At 50.7% G+C, this 25313-nt stretch overlaps 9 protein-coding genes across 9 annotated transcripts; 4 read left to right on the top strand and 5 right to left on the bottom strand.

Annotated features, from left to right (window-relative positions):
- Positions 1-93: 93 nt before the first annotated feature.
- Positions 94-1831, bottom strand: JN550_012824 (uncharacterized protein; the record flags this gene model as incomplete). Its single annotated transcript, XM_049311342.1, has 5 exons — positions 94-285; positions 353-484; positions 539-1153; positions 1222-1571; positions 1621-1831. 5 exons carry the CDS (start codon positions 1829-1831, stop codon positions 94-96), a joined length of 1500 nt encoding a protein of 499 aa, XP_049165225.1.
- A 691-nt stretch (positions 1832-2522) lies between these two features.
- JN550_012823 (uncharacterized protein) lies at positions 2523-4101 on the bottom strand (the record flags this gene model as incomplete). The annotated part of the gene is made up of 6 exons (XM_049311341.1): positions 2523-2679; positions 2738-2898; positions 2956-3221; positions 3282-3441; positions 3509-4020; positions 4080-4101. 6 exons carry the CDS (start codon positions 4099-4101, stop codon positions 2523-2525), a joined length of 1278 nt encoding a protein of 425 aa, XP_049165224.1.
- A 784-nt stretch (positions 4102-4885) lies between these two features.
- On the top strand, positions 4886-6854 carry JN550_012822 (uncharacterized protein; the record flags this gene model as incomplete). The annotated part of the gene is made up of 5 exons (XM_049311340.1): positions 4886-5121; positions 5189-5489; positions 5538-6531; positions 6598-6662; positions 6714-6854. 5 exons carry the CDS (start codon positions 4886-4888, stop codon positions 6852-6854), a joined length of 1737 nt encoding a protein of 578 aa, XP_049165223.1.
- A 3527-nt stretch (positions 6855-10381) lies between these two features.
- JN550_012821 (uncharacterized protein) lies at positions 10382-13164 on the bottom strand (the record flags this gene model as incomplete). Its single annotated transcript, XM_049311338.1, has 2 exons — positions 10382-11433; positions 11559-13164. 2 exons carry the CDS (start codon positions 13162-13164, stop codon positions 10382-10384), a joined length of 2658 nt encoding a protein of 885 aa, XP_049165222.1.
- A 1188-nt stretch (positions 13165-14352) lies between these two features.
- Positions 14353-15561, top strand: JN550_012820 (uncharacterized protein; the record flags this gene model as incomplete). Its single annotated transcript, XM_049311337.1, has 5 exons — positions 14353-14447; positions 14494-14647; positions 14712-14797; positions 14858-15282; positions 15350-15561. 5 exons carry the CDS (start codon positions 14353-14355, stop codon positions 15559-15561), a joined length of 972 nt encoding a protein of 323 aa, XP_049165221.1.
- A 634-nt stretch (positions 15562-16195) lies between these two features.
- JN550_012819 (uncharacterized protein) lies at positions 16196-17403 on the bottom strand (the record flags this gene model as incomplete). Its single annotated transcript, XM_049311336.1, has 4 exons — positions 16196-16586; positions 16732-16906; positions 16955-17092; positions 17214-17403. 4 exons carry the CDS (start codon positions 17401-17403, stop codon positions 16196-16198), a joined length of 894 nt encoding a protein of 297 aa, XP_049165220.1.
- Positions 17404-17691: 288 nt separating this feature from the next.
- Positions 17692-18639, bottom strand: JN550_012818 (uncharacterized protein; the record flags this gene model as incomplete). The annotated part of the gene is made up of 1 exon (XM_049311335.1): positions 17692-18639. The coding sequence occupies one exon, from the start codon at positions 18637-18639 to the stop codon at positions 17692-17694; it is 948 nt and encodes a 315-aa protein (XP_049165219.1).
- Positions 18640-18710: 71 nt separating this feature from the next.
- Positions 18711-20699, top strand: JN550_012817 (uncharacterized protein; the record flags this gene model as incomplete). Its single annotated transcript, XM_049311334.1, has 3 exons — positions 18711-18717; positions 18804-20368; positions 20622-20699. 3 exons carry the CDS (start codon positions 18711-18713, stop codon positions 20697-20699), a joined length of 1650 nt encoding a protein of 549 aa, XP_049165218.1.
- A 3455-nt stretch (positions 20700-24154) lies between these two features.
- JN550_012816 (uncharacterized protein) lies at positions 24155-25180 on the top strand (the record flags this gene model as incomplete). Its single annotated transcript, XM_049311333.1, has 1 exon — positions 24155-25180. The coding sequence occupies one exon, from the start codon at positions 24155-24157 to the stop codon at positions 25178-25180; it is 1026 nt and encodes a 341-aa protein (XP_049165217.1).
- Positions 25181-25313: the final 133 nt, after the last annotated feature.

The raw sequence follows: 25313 nt of genomic DNA, 5'->3' as shown, positions 1-25313 counted from the left end.
GTGCAAGATCCGAGGTGGATCTTATTTGCGTATTGACAGTACTATGTACGGCATGGTTGCAACAGACTGTCAACACAATAATTCCTCCTAATCTCACACCTCGTCGCTCCTTTCTTGAAGTATACATTCGTACTTCGGTACGACAAACCAGCTCGCTCGTGAATTCAGGGATGAATTAGAGTCTTCGAATACCAACTCGAAGTTTTGAACGATTTGAGGCACCACCTTGTTGATTTCAAGTAGGCTTATGTGGCGCCCAATGCAGGTTCGAGTTCCACCGCCGAACTATCCAAGCTTTGTCAGTATCATGACCAAAGAGCACAACGGAGGTGGCTAGAGCGGTCCAACTGACAGCGAGCAACTTATCTGCTTTCTTTGTGCTGCCCGTTCCTTCCTCTAGCCACCGTTCTGGCTGGAACACGTCTGGGTCGGGAAACAACGCTGGGTTGCGGTGCAGTGCCCAAGCATTGACGCCAACCTCAGTCTGTAAAATATTATTCGACGAGTCAAGATTTCATTAGAAGCCTGGAGAACTCACCCCTGGTGGAAAATGGTAGCCCTCCATCTCAGCACCAGTATTCGGCACACTTCTCGCTAGTATTTGACCGACAGCTGGATGCATCCTTAATGTCTCTTGTAGGAGTGCCTGCAGATACGGCAGCTTCTGAGCTTCTGCAAAAGTAATGGGATCCGAAATCAGTCCCTGGGCCTTACTCGTGTCTAATTCCTCCCTGAGCTGTTTCAAAGCGCGTGGAGTGTGATAAAGATAGAACAAGCATGCCCCCATTGTAACGGATGTCGTATCGGACCCTGCAATAATATTCATACCGCAGCTGTCGGATATGGCCTGGCGGTCAACTTGGCCGGTCTCGTGCAGAGAGAACAGCTTTGACAGGAAACTTTGGCAGCTGTTATCGCTGTGCTGTTTGAGATCAGCATACTTTGTCTTGTATATTTTGATCTGTCTGTCGACTATTTTTGTCAGAGTCGCGAATGGGTTTGGGGCACCAAAGAAGTCCCCAAGGGAGAAGAGGAAGGGATGCAGATGGCTGTAGAGTCCGATATACATAGGGTAATCGTTGGCCTGTTCGATGGTTTCAAGCAGCCCAAGCGTATCTTTCTCGGCGTCAATCATGCCAAAATTAACGTCCATCTATTGACTAAACCGTTAGCTCAGAATAGCGCTGCAATCAGGATCCAGACCAAAGACGTGCTACTTACTGTGATTTGCGCGATGACGTCGAAAGCATAGTACTGCAGCACCTTCGTCATTGTGACCCGCTGTCGGCCGTTTGCATACTCCCGGAACTTTCTTGTTAAGATCTTATTAATTCGATTGACCTGTTCCTCGTAATGCACCGCAGTCGACATCGAATAAAGACTCGCCAATAGTCGCTTGCGTGTGGTGTGGTCTTTCTCGTTTCGAACATTCAACAAATTCCTTGCGGAAGGGTGTCCAAAGGCATCATACCATTCGGACTTGGGAAAACCGTTCCTCAGTGCATAGATCGTCTTAACACTGTCAATAGTGTTAATGCTGTATCTATTCGGTGCCAGTCGGACAACCGGGCCTTGCTTTGTCAGCAGAACGTGAAGCATAGTAGACGTGGGGGAACCAACCATATTTCTTGTGCAGCTCTACGCATTTTTCATTGAAGTTGCTGCGATGTATAGTGCATAGTTCCCACAGATTTGTGAAGCGCGCAAAGAAAGGCCCTGGGACTTTTCGTAGCGGATTGAGGAAGAGGTGGTAGAATACTCGGCTGATCAGGAAGAGCAACGCCGTGAAGGCTAGAAAAGCCCACACATTCATAAAGGGACGAATCTCCATTGTGTATTATGTAGTATCATCCGAGTCGCAAGTGTGTTCTTTTCTTTTATAAGATGTGGACATTGACTGGTCGAGGTTTTGAAGGAAGCCTTACGGGTGAGGGGCCGTCTTCCGACGGGGGCTGCAAACAGCCTGGTAAATACGTGTCGATCGGTAGATGGAGACCGCTTTCCGGCGAGAATCATATGAAAACTTCGCTGAGTCAGCGGGGCAAGGCAGTTACCGTGCTAGATCGAACGGCTCCAGCACCATTCCATTCTGCTGCAATGTAACGCTATGGTAGGCTCGACAGATATAACACATGCATACGTTGAGGTGACGAAACCCGGAATGCAGGAAACTCACGGCATCTGGACCGGCATTTCTGACGCCCATGGCTCTCCTGGTCCCGTCGATGCGGCCGTGGTGACCTATAGTAAATTCCTGCCGTGGGAAATCAATCCAGGCTGATTTCCGCCACAATCCGAGATGGGACATGTATCTAGCAAAGCTAAAACCGAGTGGGGGGTTCATTGTAGCGCGGATAGCAAACCATCGCATCACCACGTTCTGCAACCGCGTGTTTTGCCAATCAGAATTGACAGTAATCTACAGAGGGAAAATTCCGTCTGATAGAACTGTAAAACGAACGAAATTCTTGCCAGAGACTATCTTAAATTGACTCAGATAAGCGTTCACGAAAACGCAGACTTCAGGAATTGGTAGAAGTTCCAAGGGTAACTCTAACTAGTGAGTCGGGTACCGTGATGCCGTAGTCGATATACGTAATCTTTCTATCAACGATCTCGCCGGGATTCATTTTCATTACCACCTGGCTCAATGCGACCTGCATCTCAATAATCGCAAGGCTAATTTTGAAGAATAAGAATGAGAAAGCTTTTGCCTCGGTGAAGTTTGACCACTTACTTCTGGCCAATACAGCTTCGAGATCCGTGAGAAAAAGGTACGAAATTATGTCGCATTTGCTTGGATTCTCCAGAAATCCAGCGCTGAGGATTGAATTCCTCTGGATTGGGAAACACCGCTGCGTCATGGCAATGGAACAGCGGCGATGCGCTGATTATAACCTGGCTCCTGTCAGAATTGTTGTCGGACAAAGTTTAGAAACCATGCGGCAGTCTTACACCTTCTGGAATCGTCAAGCCGCCTACGGATAGTCCTCCTTTTGGTACAACTCGTGGATGTCGCCCACGGATTGGAACGCTAACGCGAATTGCTTCTTTGATACAGGCATTGAGTAAAGGAACGTTGTCCAAGTCATACACGCTCGGTATTGCAGACGGGTTCGGGAACGCTCCGAGAAGCTCTCTTTGCAGTTCATACCAGAGCTGTGGCTGGGAGACGAGGTGATGGATTGCAGCCGTTAGACTGATAGCAGTCGTTCCAGTACCTTCCAAAGATATCACTGTAAGCAATGGCCTTCTCTGAGTCTGCTACGTGTTGGTCTTACCCGCAGTCAACATTAGAGACCCGTTTTGAACAAGTCTGGCCGGATCCACAGGTACGCCGGCTTTTTGAGCCCGAGCCATCATGCTATCAAACATGACCATGCCGTCGAGTTGCCCAATGGATTTGGAGTATTTCAATCGTTCAAGTCCTTCTTTAGCACCCTGAAGCAAACCGACCTGATTAAGATGATGGACTCACCAGATCTTGTCAGTTCTCTTGGAAACTTACCTGGTTGAGCGCCGTAAACCCGAAAGGGAACACCCTAGTCAGAAAACCTACAATGCTTGCCATGATAGGAAAATGCTGGAAAATGATGGCCAGGGGAGCAAAGGTTTCAAATCCGGCGAACAGAGGGTGATAGAAATCCTTACTTGATGTCCCGTCGGATGAACCATAACTGAAATAACTAGCGTTTTCAAGTGTGAGGCACTGTGTCGCATGCCACAGCGGGATCATATCCTTTCTGGCGACGGATTCGAGGAGCCTCCAGATCCAGCGATTCGTATTTCCGTAAATAGCATTATGCAAACCGATGATATTTGCACGCGAGAACGCATGGGACATTAGCCGTTTCTCCGATGCATGCACGTCTTTGCGTCTTTCTGTGAGGAGAGTGGTGCTAGGGTTATCTAAGGCCTTGTAGAATCGCTCATCCTTCAGATAGTTCGTGTTTTGGGCGTAGATTGCGTTTGTGTAAACGTCGATATCTGCCACAGATACCTCGTTGGGGCCTATTCGAACTAGTGGACCTTTCTGATTCAGCTCTTGACCTTGAACACCAACTTTTAAGACTTAGTACCGTGCTCTTCGTGCAGTTTCATGATGTCTTCGTGGCCATGGCCACAAATCTCGTGCCAAAAAAGCCAAAGGCGAGATACCGCTGCTGGCCATGGGCCGGGGACACGTGCAAGCGGGTGCAGAAAAAAATAATATACGAGGTACACGGCTAGGTACGCCAATGCGAAATATAGTGCGATGACAATCATTGAGCTCCAATTGCTGCCTTCCATGGTTGTGATGAAGCGCTGAACACGTATTTAGGCAAGCTGGATGTGAGCTTTGCTAAAGTGTTCAAAGACCCGTTGCTAAGAACGAAATACGAACGAAAAAAAAGTGCGCAGTTGAATTGTGTACCGAAGGCCTTGACCGGGTGATTGTTGAGGTTTTGGTGTAGAATGTGGCAATGGTGATGAAAATCCGAGACGTCAGGCAAGTGGGGCCGTCGCCGTGGCACCGCACCCTGCATACTTTTCACCCTGATACGCCAATACACTAATGATCGACGCATTACTACGGACTCGGGGGCTATCAACTTTCCGACAATTTCTGGGCGCCCCGAGACCCGACAAGTTGGCCAAGTCTTGGGAGCTGGGTTCGAGTACTCCTAACGCTACTACGCCGGCGTTGTAGATCTCTGGCGTTGCCAGCAATTTCCTCCACTTTCCGTCCGATTTGCGAGGGAAAAGTCCCCATTAAAGTCGGTCCGGAGGACTTACCAGCGAATGCACATCCACAACGAAGACGACTAACATGTATTAAAGCTCTGTCACGAACTTACTATATGTTCTTCTAATTTGGGTTGTCCATTATACCGATCCATCCACCATGCAGATTTACGAAGAGCCTGAACTCCAAAATCTGCACAAGGCCACTTTTGTGCAAGGACGTCCCAGTCTAGAGCAAGTATTACCCCATGGAATCTCAAGGGAAGTCTTCGAAGTAGTTGTAGAGGCATTCGCTTCCATCGTCGGCCGCGCCAATGTCGCCACTGGAGAGGACCTGCTTAACTTCACGGACCCATTTACGCCGAACAACAAATTCACCCCTTCTGCTGCTGTGTGGTGAGTTGGGAATCCTCCTAACACGGCATCCAATCAACCCACCACGCCGAGGCTGATATGACTATAGTCCCAAGAACATCGTGGAGATTCAGGCAGTTCTCGAAATCGCCAGCAAGCACAGTATCCCACTTTGGACATGCTCACGGGGGAAGAACTTGGGCTATGGCGGTGCGGCTCCCCGTTTAAAGGGCTCCGTTGTCCTTTCACTATACAGAATGTCCCGAATATTGGAGGTCAATGAAAAGCAGGCATACGCGGTGGTCGAGCCGGGCGTTACTTTCTGGGATCTCTCGCACTACTGCCTCGAGAAAGCGCCGTCTCTGTGGGCTAGTGTGCCCTTTATCTCCTGGGGAAGTGTTCTCGGAAATGTAAGTTTGTCCGTCTATTAGTACCGAGTTTGTGATGCTAATAAGCAGACTCTCGACCGTGGATTTGGCTACAATGCGCTGGGTTGTCATCACGAGAATATCTGCGGCCTGGAGGCAGTGCTCGCCAATGGTGACGTGGTCCGTACCGGCCAATGGGCAGCTGAAGGGGCACCGACAGGTCCAGTCAGTCGACAAAGTTTCGGTCCGTCTGTCGAAGGCCTGTTCCTACAAAGCAACCTTGGAATTGTCACTAAATTAGCCATCTGGTTGCAGCCACGCCCAGAGACATACATGAATGTCGTGGTCCATGCCAAGGACTTTGACGACATTGACGGGCTCCTGGAGGCCATCGCACAGCTTCGAAGAGATGACATCATCCAGAATGATCCTCTTCTATCCAATATCATCTTAAACGCGTTGAATCTAGGTATGAAACGGAACGAGTTTCAAAACAGCAATGGTACTTTGGGAGAGGAAGCTATTGAAAAAATTAAAGAGAAGTATGGGTTGGCCTACTGGGCTTGCAATTTTGATTTCTATGGGACAAAAGAGATGATCATGGCCAGACTCAGAAGGTCACGGGAAGTGATTCTCAAATTATGCCCGACAGCAAGACTGGAACATGAGCTGTTCGAGGGCGAGGTTGGAAAGCCGTTGGACCCAAAAGCGATCGAGTCAGTTACTGTGAAAGGGGAGGCAGTAGGTGTTGCAACGGTCTGGAAGGCTGGCATGATCAACTTTGCCCTTCCAAATGATGGTTCTGGACACGGCGCCCACTGCGACTTTGCTCCTCTACTGCCGCACGATGGCAAGTTTGTCAAGGAATGGCTCACAACAGCGATGTCACTTTTCACAGAGCATGGCTTCGACTTTCTGCTAGGAGGTCATGTCTTTCGTAGACACTTCACCGCAATCCATCAATCGATGTACAACAGCGATGACGAAGAGCAAGTACGACGGGTCGACCTATTAATGGATGCTCTGGACGAGAAGTCAAGAGAGTACCGGCTCACGAATTATCGAGCACACCTGAGACAAATGGGTAACCAGCTGGTCCTAGAAAATCTCGATTTGTTCCCAATGACGCTAACACATCTCTAATCTACAGATGCCTTTCAAGACCATTACAATTTCAACAGTCATGCGTACAAAAGACTGATCCAGACTATTAAGGTATGGCCTTTAATCCCCAAGTTAATTGGCGCTAAATGTTGCGATAGGCAGCACTTGATCCCCAGGGAATTTTGTCTCCCGGCAAGCAAGGAATTTGGCCCCAAGGAAAAGACTGGCTTCAACACTTCGAGCAAAATGGGTAGCGAAAGACCAGTGATTGGCACGCTCTCCGGTATAGTGGTCAGGAGCTAGATTTATATAATTTTCAATTTTGAACCAATTTTGACCGAGTGACAGTGCAGAAGAGAAAACCAAGAAGCACTGAAACAGCCGGTGGTCTGGTGGTTTCAGAGTATGTGGAGGCATTGTCTTGAATGTCGAAGAATACATGACAGGTGAAATCAGCTGAGAGGATGGCGACATAGGGGTTCAAGCAACATCCAGGGAATGGATGATAATGGATGCGGCGATGTAGCGCTTCCTGTGAGCCGGTGGGGGCATGATATCAATTGCGAAAGTTGTTGGAACCGCGGCGAGAAGCATCCGCGTCAAAATGAAGGCAGACTAAAGACAGAATAGGTATAGAGATTGAAGACAAGGCGACGCTGCATTCATCTGCTGATGTTTACACAGCACCATATGTTGTCGAGCGTTTCTGGCAGCAGAGCAGCAGACGGGAGCAACATCGATGTCAGCATCACGAACGGCACCAGGTATCTTATAGGACAGCATCCAAGAGACCAGGTAACGGCAATATATCGAGCTGCATCTCGAACAGCATCTGTTCATGATGAAGGACAGCATCGGGCCAGCATTGTGGAGGAAATTGGGGAGATCATCAGGTGATATCGTGTAGAGCGGAGGAGGAAGCATCAGGAACAGTACCATGCAGCATCAAGCAGCATCTCAGTAGCATACTAGACAACATCTAGGGCATCATTGGGGAAGACGGGATAAATGGCAGCATCGGTTAGCATCTGCACCGGCATCTGAGACAGCGTCTCCGGGGGTGGTCTTGGAAATAAGAGCATTGATAGCATCGGGAGGAGCATCGGGGATACTGTCGGAGACTACATATAGGACAGAATAAGGAGGACAAGAGTGGTAGCAGAACCGGGAGGAAGATCGGGCAACCATTTGGGGCAGCATTGGCTAGTAGAGGCGGTGGCATTGAACAGACTGGACCAAAAGTTGGATTGCAAAGCCTGCAGTCAGTATTATTCGAAGATTGATAAATATAATTAGTAGAGGAGTAGAAGTATCTATTGAGGAATTTAAGATCTACAAGCGGATGAATGTGGAGCTGGCTACGGAGACATACTGCGATGCTCAGGACTAGATTTGGTTGGCTGGTTATAGTATCTTACTCTAATGCTAACCCCTGTTGGACTCGAATATCGGGCGCTGGTAGTTGATAACACTTTTGAAGGGCAAAAATGGCGTCTGCCAGACGGAATGATGGCAAGTCATCGCCGATGGCAGTCATTGACAAAATTATGGCGTATGCGGATCTTGATAACATCCCATAGTGCCCTATACCAGATGAGCACGACCCGACGCAAAAAGATAGACGGATCGCGGCCTGCTACCAAGAAGGTATCGTATCTGCGTGGTGTTTGGGCAGTTTTGAACAGCTGTAGGAGGTTAAAGAGTGGATTTAGATATATGCTGATCGCGTCGGGCTACTTCTCCAGATTTTTAAGGCACTCCCAACTCACACGTCTCATGGTTCTACATTTCCAACTATTGGAGAACTATCTGCTCCAATTTGCTGGGCGTACAAAGACAATGATTTCCACATTATATCTCTCGGACCGACCTTGAGCATCTCCATTCAATGTTCGATGGCGACAAGTAGTCAAGAGAGGTTGGGTGCATATTCCAGGATCTCGATACCAGTACTGGAAGTGAGAATTCGCTGGCTGTTTTGATATTTTTTTTTTTCGAGCGAAGGCGAAGATCAGTACGAATAGTTGGACATGCCCCAACTAGGAAACCCGACCCGTGCTCTTCAGCTTTATTGGACGAGGAGCCTTGAGTCTATTTACTGGTATAGTTTACACAACAAATGCCAACAATGCATTGTGTGCAGCTAGGATCCACCCTAGAAGAGTTTGAAAGATAGATCGCTATTTCAATAAACATATCAGTGGAGCTAGCCAGAGCAAAGTTCTTAGTTGGTTATACAGTAAGCGATGGTCAATATCGTTCGGTATGTGCCTATTTGTATCTGTCAAGTTGGTTCCAGGTTGGCGAGAGGATGACTTGACCTATCCGCGTGTTCAAGTAAGGATGCGAGGTCAGTGGCCATGTTGTAGCACCATTTGAACCTCAAAATGCCCCATTCGATAGGAGATGCAGTCTAGATCACTTTGCGGACTATCCTTGGACTTCATATTTCTCGGACCGTAAGCGCCCGCTTCATGAGGGCTTGCATGGCATCCGTTAGGGAAGATGCGCTTGCTTAAAGAGGATTTATGGTTGTTATGTCTGTGGCTTGGGCTCTGATGCCTTGCATGGAGCGCTGAGATAATGAGCTTTGTATCAGGTTGTCCGCTGTTACCGTTCAGTGAATTCCTGGTAGACAATGACATGAAAATGTTGGTATCTACCTTCGGAGCAATAAGCCGATATAAACCGGACCATGGGCTCTCAATACCACTCTACACAGTATATAACCAACCCCTCATCTTACTCCACAGAACTACAAAGATGTCCCATGCATTCAAAGACAATCGCTATCTCTGCATGTGTGTCTACACTGTAGCTTCCGCTCAGTCTCCTCGGTTATCTACTTAGCAACTACCAGCCCATCCTGTAGCAATGGCATGCAGCTGATTGAATGAATCAAGTCGGAATTCCGTCAAGTCGGAACTCCGTCACGAACTTGCCCTGAACGGTCGAAAGGCTGCCTGCTGTGCCTCGAGAGGCCAAGGAGCCAAGATCCGTGATCTCGCTGTGCTCGGTACGTGATACGCCTCGTAATTGTGATCCTTGTTGGAATACTAGACTTTGCGGTCTCGTACGAGAGTCTAGATAGTAGGGACCTATTACTAGCCACACCCGACGAGGCTAAGATGTGGCTATACGGTGGTGATCTGAGACATCACTACGTGTTCAGCCATTTATCTACGATCGTGCGAGAGGGGTAGTTACTGTTCTCCTCTCGTGCGGTGCACCAAATAGAAGATATATCTTTGTCGTCACCCGAGATTCGCATGAATGTGCAAAAGGCCATTCAACACTGATCAGTGCTTGCTGGCTTAGTAGGCACAGATTGGCAAGAGTGAAGAGACGACGTTTCTGCCAATGCGCGTACGGTAGTACGTAGTAGTAGGCGTCGTGCTTGATCCTACTCTCGAATAGAGTAGAGGACGTATACGGATTCTTCTTCGTACGAAGGTGCACAAGTCTGGAAGAGGTCCTTTCCCTATCGTGCGAACCAAGAATTATACGTGTGATAGATTCACATCGAAGATGAGTTCATCAACTCCTCCCGACGGCGCAGCTACCGGTGCGCACGAAGCAGGCGGCGACCTACAACTCGAACAACAGCAACAAGGCGTTCTGTTCACGTACGAGCAGATGGCAGAAGACAGCATCATTCCAATCAGCACGTGGCGAAATGGAACAAAACCAGAATTCTGGGATTGTACGGTTGATCTCACGCAACCTCCAGAACAGAAACAGATCAACACGTACGTAGGTCAACTCGTGGATGAGTACCAACACCTATCAACCCTTCGCGTCCTCGTACAGTCATTCCAACAATCCTGCTATTATCTTTCTGACAAGCAGAAGTTTCCAAAAGAGGTGTGGTTTTCTTTCGAAATTTCTTTCGGACTGTCCGCTCCGTCGATGAGAGCTTGCCAATATTCCCTCTTCGCCTGACGGACCACTCGTCGGAACTCCCTCCTCGCCGCCACCTTCTCTTCTTGACATATCATGCCTTTGGCCGCCTTTCTGTACTCCTCAACGGCCGTCCTGCATTCATCGTTCCACCATGCCGTCGGCCTAAACCGACCCGTTTTCTTGCCTTTTATCTTGACACTACTCTGGATAATATCGCATAGGACTCGCGCGTAGCCGTCGAGTTGCAATCCCGTGTGGCCGAGTTCGGGCAATTCATGAAGTCTGCTTTCGACCATCGCCACGAGGTCAGGCAGATCTTCGTCTCGCACCACCCACCTATCTGGTCTCGACAGCTTCTCCAGCTCCTTGAAGACCGGCACAACAATTCTCAGCGTCTCATGATCCGAGGTGGAGTGAGGGGTGTCGGCGACTGCTGCTTCCGCCATGGCGACGTCGGAGAAAGCCAGGTCTAGGACGTTGCCGCCGTCGTGCGTGGGCACGTCCGGTTCCGAGATGAGGTCGAGGCCATGCTCGGCCATGGTGTTCGCGAGTGCCGCCCCACAGTGATAGTCCGGGTTGCTTGCATCCCACGAGTTATCACCCGCGTTGAAGTCCCCAGCAACCACGCAGGTCAACGGCGGTGTCCATGCCTCCAGAATATTGTCCACTCCTACTGGCTCACTCCCTGATCTATACACACTGACAAAAGTAATGTCTCTCACCTTGACCCACGTCACGTCTCTCGTTTTGTATGGTCGTAACTGCTGTGCGTGCAGGTGCTTTCTCACGTAGATCAAAGACCTGGGCCTCGTCACGTCGCTGTCCCAGCTGTCCACTGGGGAGAAGACATTGTAGTTGGGATGCGTCTTGATCATCATCCTCCTCTTCGGCGGCGTGCCCACCCACGGCTCTTGCATTAAAATAACATCCGCTCTCTCGTCTTCCCCATCGGCCAGATTCAGGGCGATTTCAGTCGGTTCTGCACACTTGTGTCCCCCACCTGCGTTTACGCAATGCACGACCAGGTGTGCTCGTCGCCTCCGTGTGTTGCTCGTGTTTACTGGCATACCACGATCGTATCGACTTCTTTCCTGCATGTATTACCACAGGCTTGCGGTACAGCTACGCTTTGTTCCTCGCCGCTGTCGCTACCTCCGGGGCTGCTACCAGTAGCCTCTGATTCGTCAGACGTTCCGGTCGCGCTGTTCGATGTATCACTGAAAGTATCACCACTTGACTCGTCCCTGTTCACCAGACTCCGCTTTGCCTCGTTGACGGCCTTGGATCTTGCCCTATTCCCCACGCGCTTTACCTCTCGGAGTTGCTCCGAGGTCAGTTTTTGGATCGCCCCCTTCACCACTTGCGGCCGGGCTGAACATTTCTCGAAGGTGGCGGCGTGTGGGCTATTGCAGTTGGCGCACCTAGGGATAGGTCTTGCGCAAGCGCCTTCGTGCTTTGGCTCTGCACAGTGCTCGCAGATTTTCCTGTCGCATCGGGTGTTTCGGCCGTGAAAACGGAAACAGTCACCGCATTGCACAATCTTGGGACTGCTATAAAGGCGGTACGCATTCATCGAGTGCGCGAACAGCCTAAACTGTCGTTTGATCTCCTTCGTGAATGACACGAGCCAGGTAGTCTCGGCGTCGGCCTCGGATGTGCTACGTGAGAGAGTGCAGCGGACCGGCCGGATTCCAGTCTGTGACTCAACTTCATCGCTTACTATCGTCTCATCAACCTCGATGGGGAGGCCGTCCGCACTCATCAGTCTTCGTGGACAGCCTTGGATCTTGTAGTGGTACCAGACAACATGTCCTTCCACTTTCTTGGCGTTGAGCAGCGCAGTGATCTCCAAGTGCGATGTCAAGATTCTCGTCTGAATGGTCTTGTCCTTGGGGTGGATGGCAAAGCCCGTTGCACATCGGGTCACATCCCGGATGTCTTGGGTGCCGAGTCCTAGACGTCGTACGAGAGTGGATTTGATTCCGAATGGCTCGAGTTGTTGATGTTCCATGCGAATGAATATGCGATTATCTTGCGTGGTCTTTCTAGTAGATGAAGCTTTGTCCCCATTGGTCTCCCGTCGACTAATTGCGCCTTGTTTATTCCGTGTGGTTGATTCATGGTCCATGTTGGATGCGGCAGCTTGTGCGTACGTCCGGCGGCTGCTCGTCGTATTCTTAATTTCCTTATGCTTCGGTGCGGGAGGCTGAAGCTCTCCCAGAATTTCCTTGATGGCTTTTGTGACAGCTGCAGTTATATCGCTAAGAATGTCGTCTACGGCGACTTCTTCCTTGTTGATGAAGTTATCAAATAGCCTTGCAAATTCCTCGATTTTCTTGACCCTCTCTTCGTAGAGATGCCTGTGTCCGTCGAGGAGGGCTGCAACATGGTCTTGGCAGTGACTATGGGCAGGTGCGGCTTCCGTTTCCTGGGCGGCCTCACCTGTGACGTTCTGGTCCTGATCGGCTTGTGGTATTGGAACCCCTGCAGTGTCTTCATCGAGATTGTCTAGCTCTTCACCAGCGGCTGTGTGGGCCGTTGACTGGAACTCGACTTCGATGACCCGCGACGCGGCGTTGGTCTGGTCTTCGGGCAGTGCAAAGCGGTTCCGGGCACGGGTAGCGGGGCCAGGGCCGGTGGCCCTCCTGGGGGCGCCGCCGGCCGCAGTCCCCGAGACGGTCGCCGTCTTGCCGGACGGCTTCGCTTTCATGTGGCCAGAGTTTTCTGTGCCAAGAACTCTTAGTGAGATACCTAAAGGGTTAGTGAATACGGGTGTAAGACGCTAGTCGCGTCCTAACAGAGGGGCGCCAAGAAAAATAGTTGGAGAAGGTGCCGTGCCATTCATATGAGTGAAGGCTATAGAGCAAGCGAGCGATACACTGGAAGTCGCAGTGTGCCGGAAATGGTGGATAGGAGGCTCACTAGGATCTAAGAATAGTCGCCAACACCAGAAAGGCTTTTGCTAACCGTGCCACCAGGTGAGGCGGCAACAATATAACGTGCAGCTAGCATTGCAGAGTGACAAAGACTCTTAGCAAGCAGGCCTTAATCCAATATTTCCCGACGCGATGTAACCGCCTGGCTCCGCGCTGCGGGATTGTTAGCAATGCAAGCGTCGTCAGCGCCAAGTGGGTCAGCGCGGAATCCACACGGATTAGGCCCGGCAACCGTACACGAGACTGTGTACTGGCTTGACCAGTAGAGCTTCCCCAAAACCAAAAGTCTAAAGATCTAAATACATGACTTCGGAATTTACAATTCAAAGTCCCGTCCCAGAGCTCATGGCAGCCCGTGCCGGTAGAATACATTCACCTTCATTCCATAATATCATCAGGTAGAGTACTAGATCCTGAAGAAAAAGACTGATTCTGTTGGGACACTTTTGCCTGTGGTAACAATTATACATATATTAGCGAAAGTTCCAACCTTAACCTCTGCATTCAGTGTAATTTTGCCAATGCTGCGTTTCAAAGTACCTCATTTTGCCAGTGCTCGGATTGATAACATTCTGACTCAGCTTGGACCTGCCAAGGTTCTCCACTCGACAAGGGTCAACATTGCTTTGAGTACGTAAGTTGCGACGAATGCACTGGGGCATTATATGCAGGGCTTCCCGACTTTACTGTGAAATATTACTAGTTCCCCCTGCATGGAAACGTTGCTGTGGATAGTTTAAGGGGCAACACTAGGCCAGCATCCTACTTAGCATGCATACCAGGATACTCGCAGCCAAAGTCACGGGCGAGTTTGGCGTCCAACCATCAATTACACAGTCACCAGTATTGTGTATTTAAAGACCAGAGCCGTACTAGAAATTTGCCTCGTTCATCGTGGATCGATCCTTCTTCAAACGTTTACTTTCTCCTCCGAAATATCTTTCTTATATTAGTCCGCAATTATGGGTCTCCTCTCATACACTGTCAAGCTCGCAATCGCAGTCTTGCCTGTGGTTGATGCTCTTGGTAGTTGCACTTCAAACCAGCGAAAATCATGGTTGGTGCATATACACGCAGTCTACAGCTGAGCTAATGTAGTAAAGGTCATCTCTCACGGACGACGAGAAATCTGAGTTCATACAGGCGGAACTCTGTCTCATGAGCGCGGTGCCGCAATTATTCACCGACTGGGCTGAGAACCGGTATGATGAGATCATCTATACCCACGTTATCCAAGCTTCTGTTATCCACAATGTCGTAAGTTCAGTGTATTAACGACATGGCGTTGATGGTTAATAACACAGACGACCTATTTTTTCAGGGCGCGTTCCTTCCCTGGCATCGATTATATGTCCGTGCACATGAGATACTGCTGCAGAATGAGTGTGGCTACTCTGGCGCTCAACCGTGAGGACCCAACCCAATGTGGCAACATCTACATAGACTCGTCCTGACTGTCGATACTAGGTACTGGGATGAACTCGCCGATGTGGATAACATGACAACCTCGGTTATATTTGATAATGAGCTTGGATTCGGTGGGGATAGCGACGGAGCGTGTATTTCGACAGGTCCATTCGCGAACTATACCTCTCATGTCAACGCCGACGGTGTGGGAATGTCTGATTGTATAACGCGCAATTTCCGTGCCGAAACATTTGAGGATGGTGCATCGCAGGACCAAATTGACACCTGCCTCGCCACTGATAACTATGAGGATGCAAACGACTGCTATTCTGGTTCTCTCCATAACGCTGGACATGGCGGTATTGGCGGAAAAATGGGAAATGTAGTGGCAAGCCCGACAGACCCGATTTTCTTCCTTCATCACGCCAATCTCGACCGCTTGTGGTGGAACTGGCAATCGGAAGACCTTGATACTCGTTTGACCGGTACGTGGCATTCCTTTCTTTTGCCTTATATCAAAGGTTCAAATGTCTTAACTTACTTTGGGCTCAGAAATCGGTGGCGACAATTACCCAAACGCAGAACTGCTCCAGATCGAGGGCATCGAGTATCCAGGCACAGATATCACAGACTATTTTGGAGATGGTGGAAACGTCACCACTCTGAATCACAATCTCTGGATGGTTGGCCTTATTTCCAACTATACCATTGGCGACGTCATGGATTTGCAGGGTAACATAAGCTGTGCCACCTACATACAGTGATAACACCACATTGAGCTGTCGGTAAAGAGGTGGATTATGAAGACTGGGAAGATGTTGTAGGCTAGACAACAGCTTCTCCTCTAGCTATTTTGAAGTACATTCCCTGTCTTTGTCTATTTTTACTGATAGATTGCATCTGACGGATAGCATTGCCACTGGTACCATGAATGCAGAAGCACATGATGAGGTTGTTGAAATGTTAGTCAATTGCAAGGGTTCTGCCGTGTGATAATAAGTAATTAGACGTGGATCTCGATTGATGAAGTTGAATTGATAGTGTCACGTGTTCTGTGAGGGGTGTGCCGTAAAGGAAGTCTACAATAAACCTCTCATATCAGCAGAAGGCGAACCAGACATATTAGCTTGAACATGATCTGGTGCCTTTCAATAGTAATGAAGCCAGTAACTGGCAGTCTCGGACCGGTGGCTTGAAAGGTTTTTCGGTCATGAAGTACTGTATCATGATTCATGTTCCCCACATGCCTATACATCATGTAGCAAGCATAGAAACAACATCTTTTCATACGAGGGACTCAGCTTATGAAAAGACCTAATCAGCAGGTCAGAGCTCTCGAGACCTTCACAGCCGCGTGGTGTGTTACCTTAGAGATAATCTAATGCCTGGCCTATGCCTCTACTGGATACTGCTAATTACCTCGACAATGAAGCGAAACGCCGTCTCGTAAGCCTCGTCGGCGCCCTTGGCCATCTTCGGCGGGAAGCCGGATGTGGGATTAATAAGGCTATGACCTGCACCCTCCACAAGCAGGAATTTCGACTTGACACCCAGATCTTCAAGCTGCTTGTGTTGGTTGATGCTTTCTTCCTTGGGCACAACCTCATCTAGTGTGCCATGAACGAAGACTGACGGGGGATAATCCCTCGACACGAAAAGTTGTGGGAAGGCCGGCTTCAATTTCGAGGGGATGACATCTCCTCTCTGCTCTTTTTCCACGGCCAATAGCTCTTTGCCAAGCCCAGGTTGGCCAAAGATGTTGTCCAGCATGGTGCCGTCCAATTCCCAACTGCGAAGAAAATCAGCCCTTGAATCACAAATCCAACCGTTGAAGCCCACAGCTACATGCGTCTCCACAAGGGCATTTGAATACAGTCAAGGCCAAGAATCGTGAAAGTCGCAAGAGGTCACAAGAGAAGGATGGAAGGACGTACCGAGTAGTAAGCGCGAAACGACTCTTTTTGAAGTCGAACTGCTGATCATCGCTGACCATAGTCTTGTGTGCGAGGAATTCAGGCACTTTATCTAAACTCACAAGCTGGCCAAGAGAAGTAGCTGGTCTTGGAGTCAACCAGTGGTCGAGCAGCAAGTCACCAGCCAGGCCGAAGGCTGTCATCAGTACCGCTGGCTTCGGCTCGGCTTATAAGCAGGCTATACGCGCCGAATATGCACCAGCCGAGGATCCTGTGACCGCTATACGATTCGTCGACAGGGAAATACCGTCGGGCAACTCGTTTCCAAACCGTCCGCCCAGATATTGAAAAAGGGCCTTTGCATCATCGATCTGATCCAATGCTGTACATGGGTGACACAGCCGGTAATCAGCGGATATGAACATGTAGCCATTCTCCTGACAGGCACGAGTTTAATATCAGCCTATCAACCCAGTGACTGAGGCATAGAGCAGAGCCCTTACTGTGCATTCCATGGGGAAAGTCAAAGGACCGACGCGAGCCCGCCGTCATTCCACCACCGTGATAGTAAATCACCGCTGGCAACGCTCCATTGGCGTTACGGGGCAGCCAATAATCCAGTTTGATCTCGTGGCCATCGACCTCGGAGTAGACAAGAGTCTGATGGTGGGCCGGGATCTGAAAACCGTGCATAGTGATTCCAACTGTAAATAGTAGTACATTGTGTCGCTGCTGTTCTTGACCCTTCTTGACCCGGACGTCGTGCCACGAGCGCGCAGCACGGCTGAGCCGATTTAAGGTTCGAGGCAAGTTTAGCGGAGGTATCTCCACCCCGTGACACCTTCACTTCACGATGTGACTAGCTCGGCAAATGCGCAACTCATTCGGCAGATCAGGACGGCTCCAGACTTTGGGGTATATGGTGCTTTACTTGCAGGCCCATATATAGAAACATGGCATGATGACTATGCCTATCTATATCTAGTATGCAGGGAATTGCTCTTTCAGAGTCTTGATAATCGACAAATAGGCAAACTCCCTCTGTTTCCATTCCAGAGTTCCCTCTTTGCATCCTTTGTCGAAAGCATGGGGCATTCCAGGCAATGTGTGATGAATGACCTGTCGCTTCCCGCCTTGGAGCCCGTCGGCCAAGGCATTGGCTTCTGGGGATAAAGTGTCGCCCTGGCAAGTGAAAATAGCCACCAAGTCCGGGAACAATGACGGCTCGGCCAGCGAGGGTGAGACTCGCGGGTCCTTGCGAGTAGCCGGGTCCGGAGTGTAAGAATCATCCAGTAGGGCTGCAATGCCGCCTGTGATGGGCTTCACCGGGTCAGGGACCGTCTTTGCACGTGCATGGATGGAAACGTCGGTAGGGGGGTAGACGGCAATGACTGCAGATATGTCAATCCCAGTCTGAGAAAGGTTGTGTTGAAGCGAAGAAGAAGCCACGAGCGCCAGATTGCCCTCGGCACTGAATCTAGAAACAGCAACGCGCTTTGGATCAAACTCCTCAGGGCGGCTGAGTATCCACCTTAACGCGTCCTCGACATCCTCTACAGCAGCAGGAAATGGGCACTCCGGAGCCTTCCGGTAGTCCGTGTCCATGACTATGATGCCGGTGTCCCGCGCAACCCGAGCACAGAAAGCACGATCTGATCCGAGACCGGGAACCATGAAACCGCTGCCGTGCCAGTTGACGAGCACCGGCCTCTTCACAGAGTCCGGCCCGCTGCTCTCGGTTGAGGGAGGGCAATAGAGGTCCGTGTTGATGAAATGCCCTTTCTCGCGGGACTCAATCCGAATGCGCTGAGGCTGGATGCTGCCGGGCAATTGACGGTCCCGCTGGGCTAGAGCAATTCGGGCTATGAATCTGATGAGGACGGCCACGAGCTTGAGCCGCAAATATGTGAAAAAGCCATCAGAGGCCATTGTGATGTGCTTCCTACCAGCGAGAGAGAGCGGCGCAATATCTTCGCTCATTGAATGAGTGAATGAAGAAAATGCGCCGTAAATTTGCCCATGGGTAGATCCATGCAGATATTCAAACCGGCAAGACAGCTAGGGACTCGGAACCACGGGCGTGCAGGACCTAGATCACGAAAAGCCGGAGCGGCGGAGTACGGGGCCAAACAAACGAACAGCATCCGAGTTGAGAAGGAAGCCTCGGACAACAAACCCGGATGGAGCCGGGCTGCGAACGCGGCCCGGCGGGGACGAAAGCGTGGCGTTTATCTACGACTACAAGGCCGCTCACAAAATTGCGGCCAAGCATGTGAAACTGGCCATTGTGAAGGAAAGCTTGTTTATAGATGTCGTCGAACAAGTGAACAGGACTACATCGAGGACGGATGCCGAGCAAGAGCAACTCGGAGCCGAAGCGCGGCTGGCCATGGCGCCCACCCAAGTCTTTGACTACATGGTCACCTACGGGGTTGGGTATGGCTACGTGGCGGCAGGCGAGTCGCTGCTGCTACTCCACGTCGACCAGGCCAACCCGCAAACGCTGTTCTGTTACCCGTTTGTGCCCAGTGAAGATGTGAGCGACGCGTCGTGCGAAGACTGGGCCGAAAAACGGACGTACACGGCTGTGGCCCAGCTCAGCAGCTTTTGTATGTTGAGTCTCCAATCGGATGCGCTTCAGGGGGCTGTCCTCGACGCAGCTCTGGGGAGTGCTAAGGCGGTCCTGAAAACATGGCCAGAGCCGTACGAAGGTGCCGCACAGTTCTCCTTGGCCGAGGAGACGGGGTCATCGCAGCCGGCGTCATCGTCGCCTCTGGAACGAGCGGATCCCGATTTTATATCCCACGAAAGCCCCATTGGCCGGAAAGTGGCCTTGCGGTCGAGGACAACCTGTAGAGCACCGGCGTCGCCTCGTCAGGATGACAAGAGCGAGAATGAGGACGAGCCGGGAGATGGCTTGCCGCCGCCGAGGACAAGGCCGGTGGAGAAGCGGAAGGGCGGCCCAGCGCATAGCAGCTCCGATAGCAGCTCTGGGGAAGAGGAGACGCGCCAGTCGGCGCTTAGCCGGCAATATTGCTCGCAGGCGTGCCTGCTCGGCCTCAAGAGGGGCTGGGCCCTCGACGACGACTGCCCGAATGTACTGGCGCATCGTGTCGCGGCCGGAGGCAGTCCACGTCACCCTATCACGGCCGACGAGGTCACACGCCTGGTTAGTACGCAGCTGCACGACAATTCCTACCGGGGCTGCTTAGAGCTGGGTGGGTGGGGGAAGAGGGGAGCGATAAGCGTGCTGTTCAAAGTGGAAATCGCAGCATATGGCTACACCCTCGTCGGCAAAGGGACACTAGCGGGTGGTCTCGAGCGACTGCAGCACGAGTGCCAGGTCTACGCGCGGCTGGCGACGCTCGAGGGCTGGGTGGTGCCTGTGCACCTGGATTGGGGCTATGTGCTACCGGGGGCGAGGAGGGTGGTGCATATGATGCTCATGTCGTGGGGTGGCGAGAGAGCGGCAGAGGCGGGCATGGAGGCGGCGGAACTGGAGGTGCAGGGGCGTCGCTCGTCGGAGGTGGTGTGGGCGGCGGGGGTGAACCACGGGGACCTGTGCGACGCCAACCTGCTGTGGAACGTGGAGCGCGGGCGGGTCATGGTGATTGACTTTGACCAAGCGGTCCTCCGGCCGGCGCCCAAACACCAGCAGGTATGTGCGGTGCGGAGGAAGAGGAAACATGGTTTGGATGGCCCTGAGGGTTTTACATTCACAGGCATGAGTTCTCCGTTCGGGCGAATCTTAATTCTGTATGACCGTACAACCACGACAACGCCACCGAGGAGAGCTAAGAGTACCTTTTCATTGAAGCAGACTCAAGCTTGGTAGCGTTTCTTCCATCAACTGCGTTCCTTCGATCTCGCATGGAGCTGCTTTGTCACTGTTCTTGCCATTTTAATCGCAGAGTCCTGCTACCTTCCTCGATAGCACCCGTCTGCCTCTCCTCAAGTACCTACTTCCGCCTAGCCCTTTCCTCGCGTAGCCTAGCAAGGTATCGATGCTATAGGCAACATTTCACAAAATCTTTCACAGCGGCCTGAGGATTCAGTAGTGCACACAGGGCCGCTCCTATCAGCCTTTATGCGTGGTTCCAAGCAACGCGACTGGGAAAATGTTGGAATATTGGGCTGCGGTCTGGTACAAGCTGTTATATAGGGGTAGGAACACACGCCACAACAGCCACAGCCTGGCTGTGGCTGTGTACTCTGGACACGATTTAGTATACGTACGAAGGAAGGAACGTGTTTTCTTTCCCTTCGTACGATGCGCCAAATAGAAGTTATCTTTGTCGTCACCCCCACGATTCGCATGAATGAGCAAAGGCCATTCAACAGAAAATGTTATTCTCGTCTGCGGTATCCAAAATTTGCAGTGGAGTGCACTTTGTTTGTTTGTTTGTTTGTTTATATTTATCGTGGGGAACGTCCCTCTCAGGGCCAGCCACGCCTCCCAGAGCCGTACATCGCAGGGTTGTGAAGGTATCTATGACTATCTACATGCACCGGCGCTCACGTGCCCATCCTCGTTATTGCGCCCGTCGGTCTTCCGACCGTCCTATTCTTTCTCCTTCAGTCCCTTATCTGGGACATATTCTCGTGAAGAACTCCATACCCTCCACAAACCTCGCCCACTTCGCGCTCTCCTCCCCCAAGTATTGTAGATACGCTGCCCGTGGCGCATACCTGGGCAGCAGTCGGTGCTTCTGTACCTTGCGGCAGAAGAAAACGTGTTCTGGCGCCTTCTTCTCTCCGCAGCTGCAGTGATTGTTCGCGTCTGCGTGTTCAAATCGCTCATGGTAACGAGCAAAGTCGCCATGGCCTGATCTTGCTGCTAGGAGCCGGTGTATCGTTGCTCTCTTCAGCGAGACGAGCCCTTTGGACACCACTGCATACGACTTGAATTCTCTGTAACGTGGTTCGTCTTGCTCCTCCCACCATTCCGCAAAGCTGTCCTTTGTTTGCTTCTTGTGCTGACGGCGTGCCCACGCGACCGTCGGCCAAGTTTCACTCGCTGCTTCCATCATAGCCCCGTCCTTTGCCAGCTTGTCAGCTGCCTCGTTTCCTTCGATGTCCCGGTGTCCGGGGATCCACTTGACTATAACGCCTGGAGCATGCGCGGCAGCCAATTCTTGGAAACGTAGGAAGACGCAGACTTAACAGAGTACTGAGCCTCTTGGGTTCACCTGAGTATATCGAAATGAGGCCGTAGTCCTCTGTGGTAACGACGCCTCTCCTAGCCCCAAATTTGTCTAGTTTCCTGACGTCACACACACGATTTATGATATCGCGTACGTCCTTTTTTGTTTGCTTCATCGCACCGATTGACAATTCGTAGGCATTCATCCTAGCATGCCAACAACTGAACTGCAAGGCGAAAGGAGTGGTGCCAGGAGGGCTATCCTGGGCGTCGTTGATGTAGAGTCGCGGTAAAATCCTCTCTTTCATACTGCGACAAGTTAAGGAAAGAGCTAAGCCGTCACGATATGATATGCTGTTTGTGATTGAGCAAAGAAGTTCGCTGGGTAATCCTTCAACAATAACGGGGCAATATTCCATCAAAGCTCAAGAATTCCATGATTATGGGTGGAGTGTTTACCTTGCAATGAAGTTCTTCTAGCTTTTGGCATGTAACCGCTCCTAGTGTATTCAGGTTTACGGAATGTTCTATGGTTCATTGTGTTGAGTGCTCTGTAGAATACACATGTAGAGGCTTGTGCATAGCATAGGGTATATATAACTTATATCCGCGATTCCAAACTCCCAATGGCCTATAACGGAGTTTAAAAGGTTCCAAATTGTATGCCGTATGGTCTTTTAGAGGAGGTTCGCAAATCAGAGTCGCATTGTGCGACATAGCAATTGAGGCTCTGATCTGGCAAGGCAGGGTGAAATGGGCCCAGTATGCGTGTACTATTCATATCATCAAAGCTCAGACTCCTTCCATTATCGGAAATTCTCTCGGCGTATACAAATTGTCTCGCTTGTCCGAAATGGTCATCTATGTGGTGTCTCATCAGCGAGCCACACAGGCATCCACACGGTAGTCGATGCCGGGTTCAGCTTAAGGGACCCCCGAGACACGCCTTTTATGTATCAGCCAGAGTAAAGGTAGCTATTTACACGGTATACCTTTCGCGAATTCACCCGTTTCTATGCGACAGGGTCACGTCTGCGTTGCACAAGCCAGATGAATCCTCATACGGCGAGTATGTCCTTGGTAGTGAAGATAGCCATTTGTGAACTAGGCCATAAAGGGCGTTGATAGATGTCTACGCTTTACTATCCCTTTCTGATTGTATCTAAATTGCAAGACGGGTTTGCAGCCACCATCACGGACAGGGTGCAGCGAGAAACGTAGTTGAAGAATTAGTCAGGATTGGGACTCTAAGATGACCAGCGCCACTAAAAGTCATCAAAATCAAAACTTGGTGCTATGATGGCTACCTGATCTGAAACTTCTTTGACTAATCCCAAAGAAACAACAAGAACGACAGTATAATACTAGCCACACCGCAAATAAATGTTACAATGGATACCATAAGCATTGGCCCATTTTCTAGCTTTGCATCAACTGCAGACGCTAAAACAGAAAAGCCGTGTATCGAAGCCCAGATAAAAGATGCCGAGATCAGGAAGAACAACATACTTGCTGCGCTACAGCACAAGAGGAAAATTCGAGAAAATGGCATTTTGCGTATCAGTCCGACCAGCGATACAATGACAAAAACACTTCCCACAATTATGAGCTCTTTCACCGAGGGTATTGCTTGCAGAATTTTCAGGGAGAAATCTGACTTTGCGACCTTCCTCAATATACTAGTGAAGGGATCTGAACCATTTAGAGGTAGGCTGTAGCAATCAGAGTGAGATGAATATCCGACACAAGCAGACCGAGTACCCAATGAGCAATTGCGAGGAGTGACCTCAGAGACTAGTGATTCGCCGGCTGCTACAGCGCTAGTGGCTAAATTGGAGGCTTGGCCTACGATACTTGTGGCCGTATTGCTGCCCTCACTGATCACAACGGTGGGCATGCTCCCTGCAGCCGTGATTGATGGCAAGCCTTGAATTACATTGGTTGGATTCTCGATATTCAAATCTCGAAGCTGAGGCACTCCGTTGAAGAGATTCGAGAACTATGCTTCATTAGCTTAATTTGCCGGCCTCCACAAAATCAGTACCTTTATAGTGAATATTCCCTGTGTTTCGTTGCTCACTTGAGTGAAGGAAAACCAAGAAAAGTATAGTGATACGGTGCAGACTGTCAAATAAGACGCCGTGAGAATTGTAGCCACTGATGGGTTGAAAATCATTTTGCCTGCATCCATGTTCTGTATGGGACTCTGGATTTCTATTGATCTAGAGGCACTTATGCTTTTCATACTGACAGAGGGTAAGTGCCTCTAGATCAATAGTAATCCAGAGTCCCATACAGAACATGGATGCAGGGGTGGTGCGAGACGAAGATCTGCCTGACCTCGTGGCAATGGTCGAAAGCAGACTGCATGAATTGCCTGAACTTGGCCACACGGGATTGCAACTCGACGGCTACGCGCGAGTCCTATGCGATATTATCCAGAGCAGTGTCAAGATAAAAGGTCAGAAAACGGGTCGGTTCAGGCCGACGGCATGGTGGAACGATGAATGCAGGACCGCTGTCGAGGAGTACAGAAGGGCAGTCAAAGGCATGATAAGTCAAGAGGAGAAGGTGGCGGCGAAAAGGGAGTTCCGACGGGTGGTCCGTCGGGCGAAGAGGGAACACTGGCAAGCTCTCATCGATGGAGCGGACAACCAGAAAGAAATATTTAGGATCGTGTCATGGCACAAGCTAAGCTTGGGATTGAGTGCACCGCCGATCGCAGCAAATGGAACTACATACGAGTCCCAGCTGGAGGAAGCAAAAGCGTTAAGGAAAGCAACGCTGGAACGGAACAATGCCTCTAACGACATCAACGACCCCTGGTCCGTCAATGTCCAGCCGAGAACATCCATCCGTTTCGACCTGGAAATTACCTCGGAGGAAGTAGAAGCATGCACAGTCGGTAGTCGCAGCACCTCACCGGGGGTGGACGGCCTGACGGTCAGGATCCTCAAGGCATGCTGGCCGGTGATTGGAGAACGGGTCAGGAACCTCTTCCAGACGTGCATCAGCAATGGCCACCACCCGGCGCCGTTCAAGGTGGCGGAGGTGGTCATGATCCCCAAGCCCGGGAAGAAGGACTACTCTGACCCTGGAACGTACCGACCGATCTCGCTGCTATCATGCCTTGGCAAGGGCTTGGAGAGACTACTGGCACGAAGGATGGCGTGGACCGTGGTCGAACATGGGATCCTAGCGTCACAGCACTTTGGAGCACTGCCGAAGTGGTCGGCGACAGATCTCGTCGCGGCACTGATCCACGACATCAAACAGGCCCTCGACCAGGGTCTTGTAGCCACACTTGTCACCGCAGACGTGAAGTGAGCTTTCAACGCCGCTCTCGCGGGTCGGCTCGTAGTACGGATGAGGGAGCAAGGCTGGCCCGATCTCCTCATCCAGTGGGTACAGTCCTTCATGACAGGACGGTCGGCCAGAGTCCGCTTCGAGGATATTCTGA

The sequence above is a fragment of the Neoarthrinium moseri genome (genome assembly GCF_022829205.1).
Source record: "Neoarthrinium moseri strain CBS 164.80 chromosome Unknown scaffold95_Wmoseri_CBS_16480, whole genome shotgun sequence".
NCBI classification, from domain to species: domain Eukaryota; kingdom Fungi; phylum Ascomycota; class Sordariomycetes; order Amphisphaeriales; family Apiosporaceae; genus Neoarthrinium; species Neoarthrinium moseri.
The sequence above is the reverse complement of the archived record's forward strand: the minus strand, read 5'-3'. Positions and strand labels throughout refer to the sequence as shown.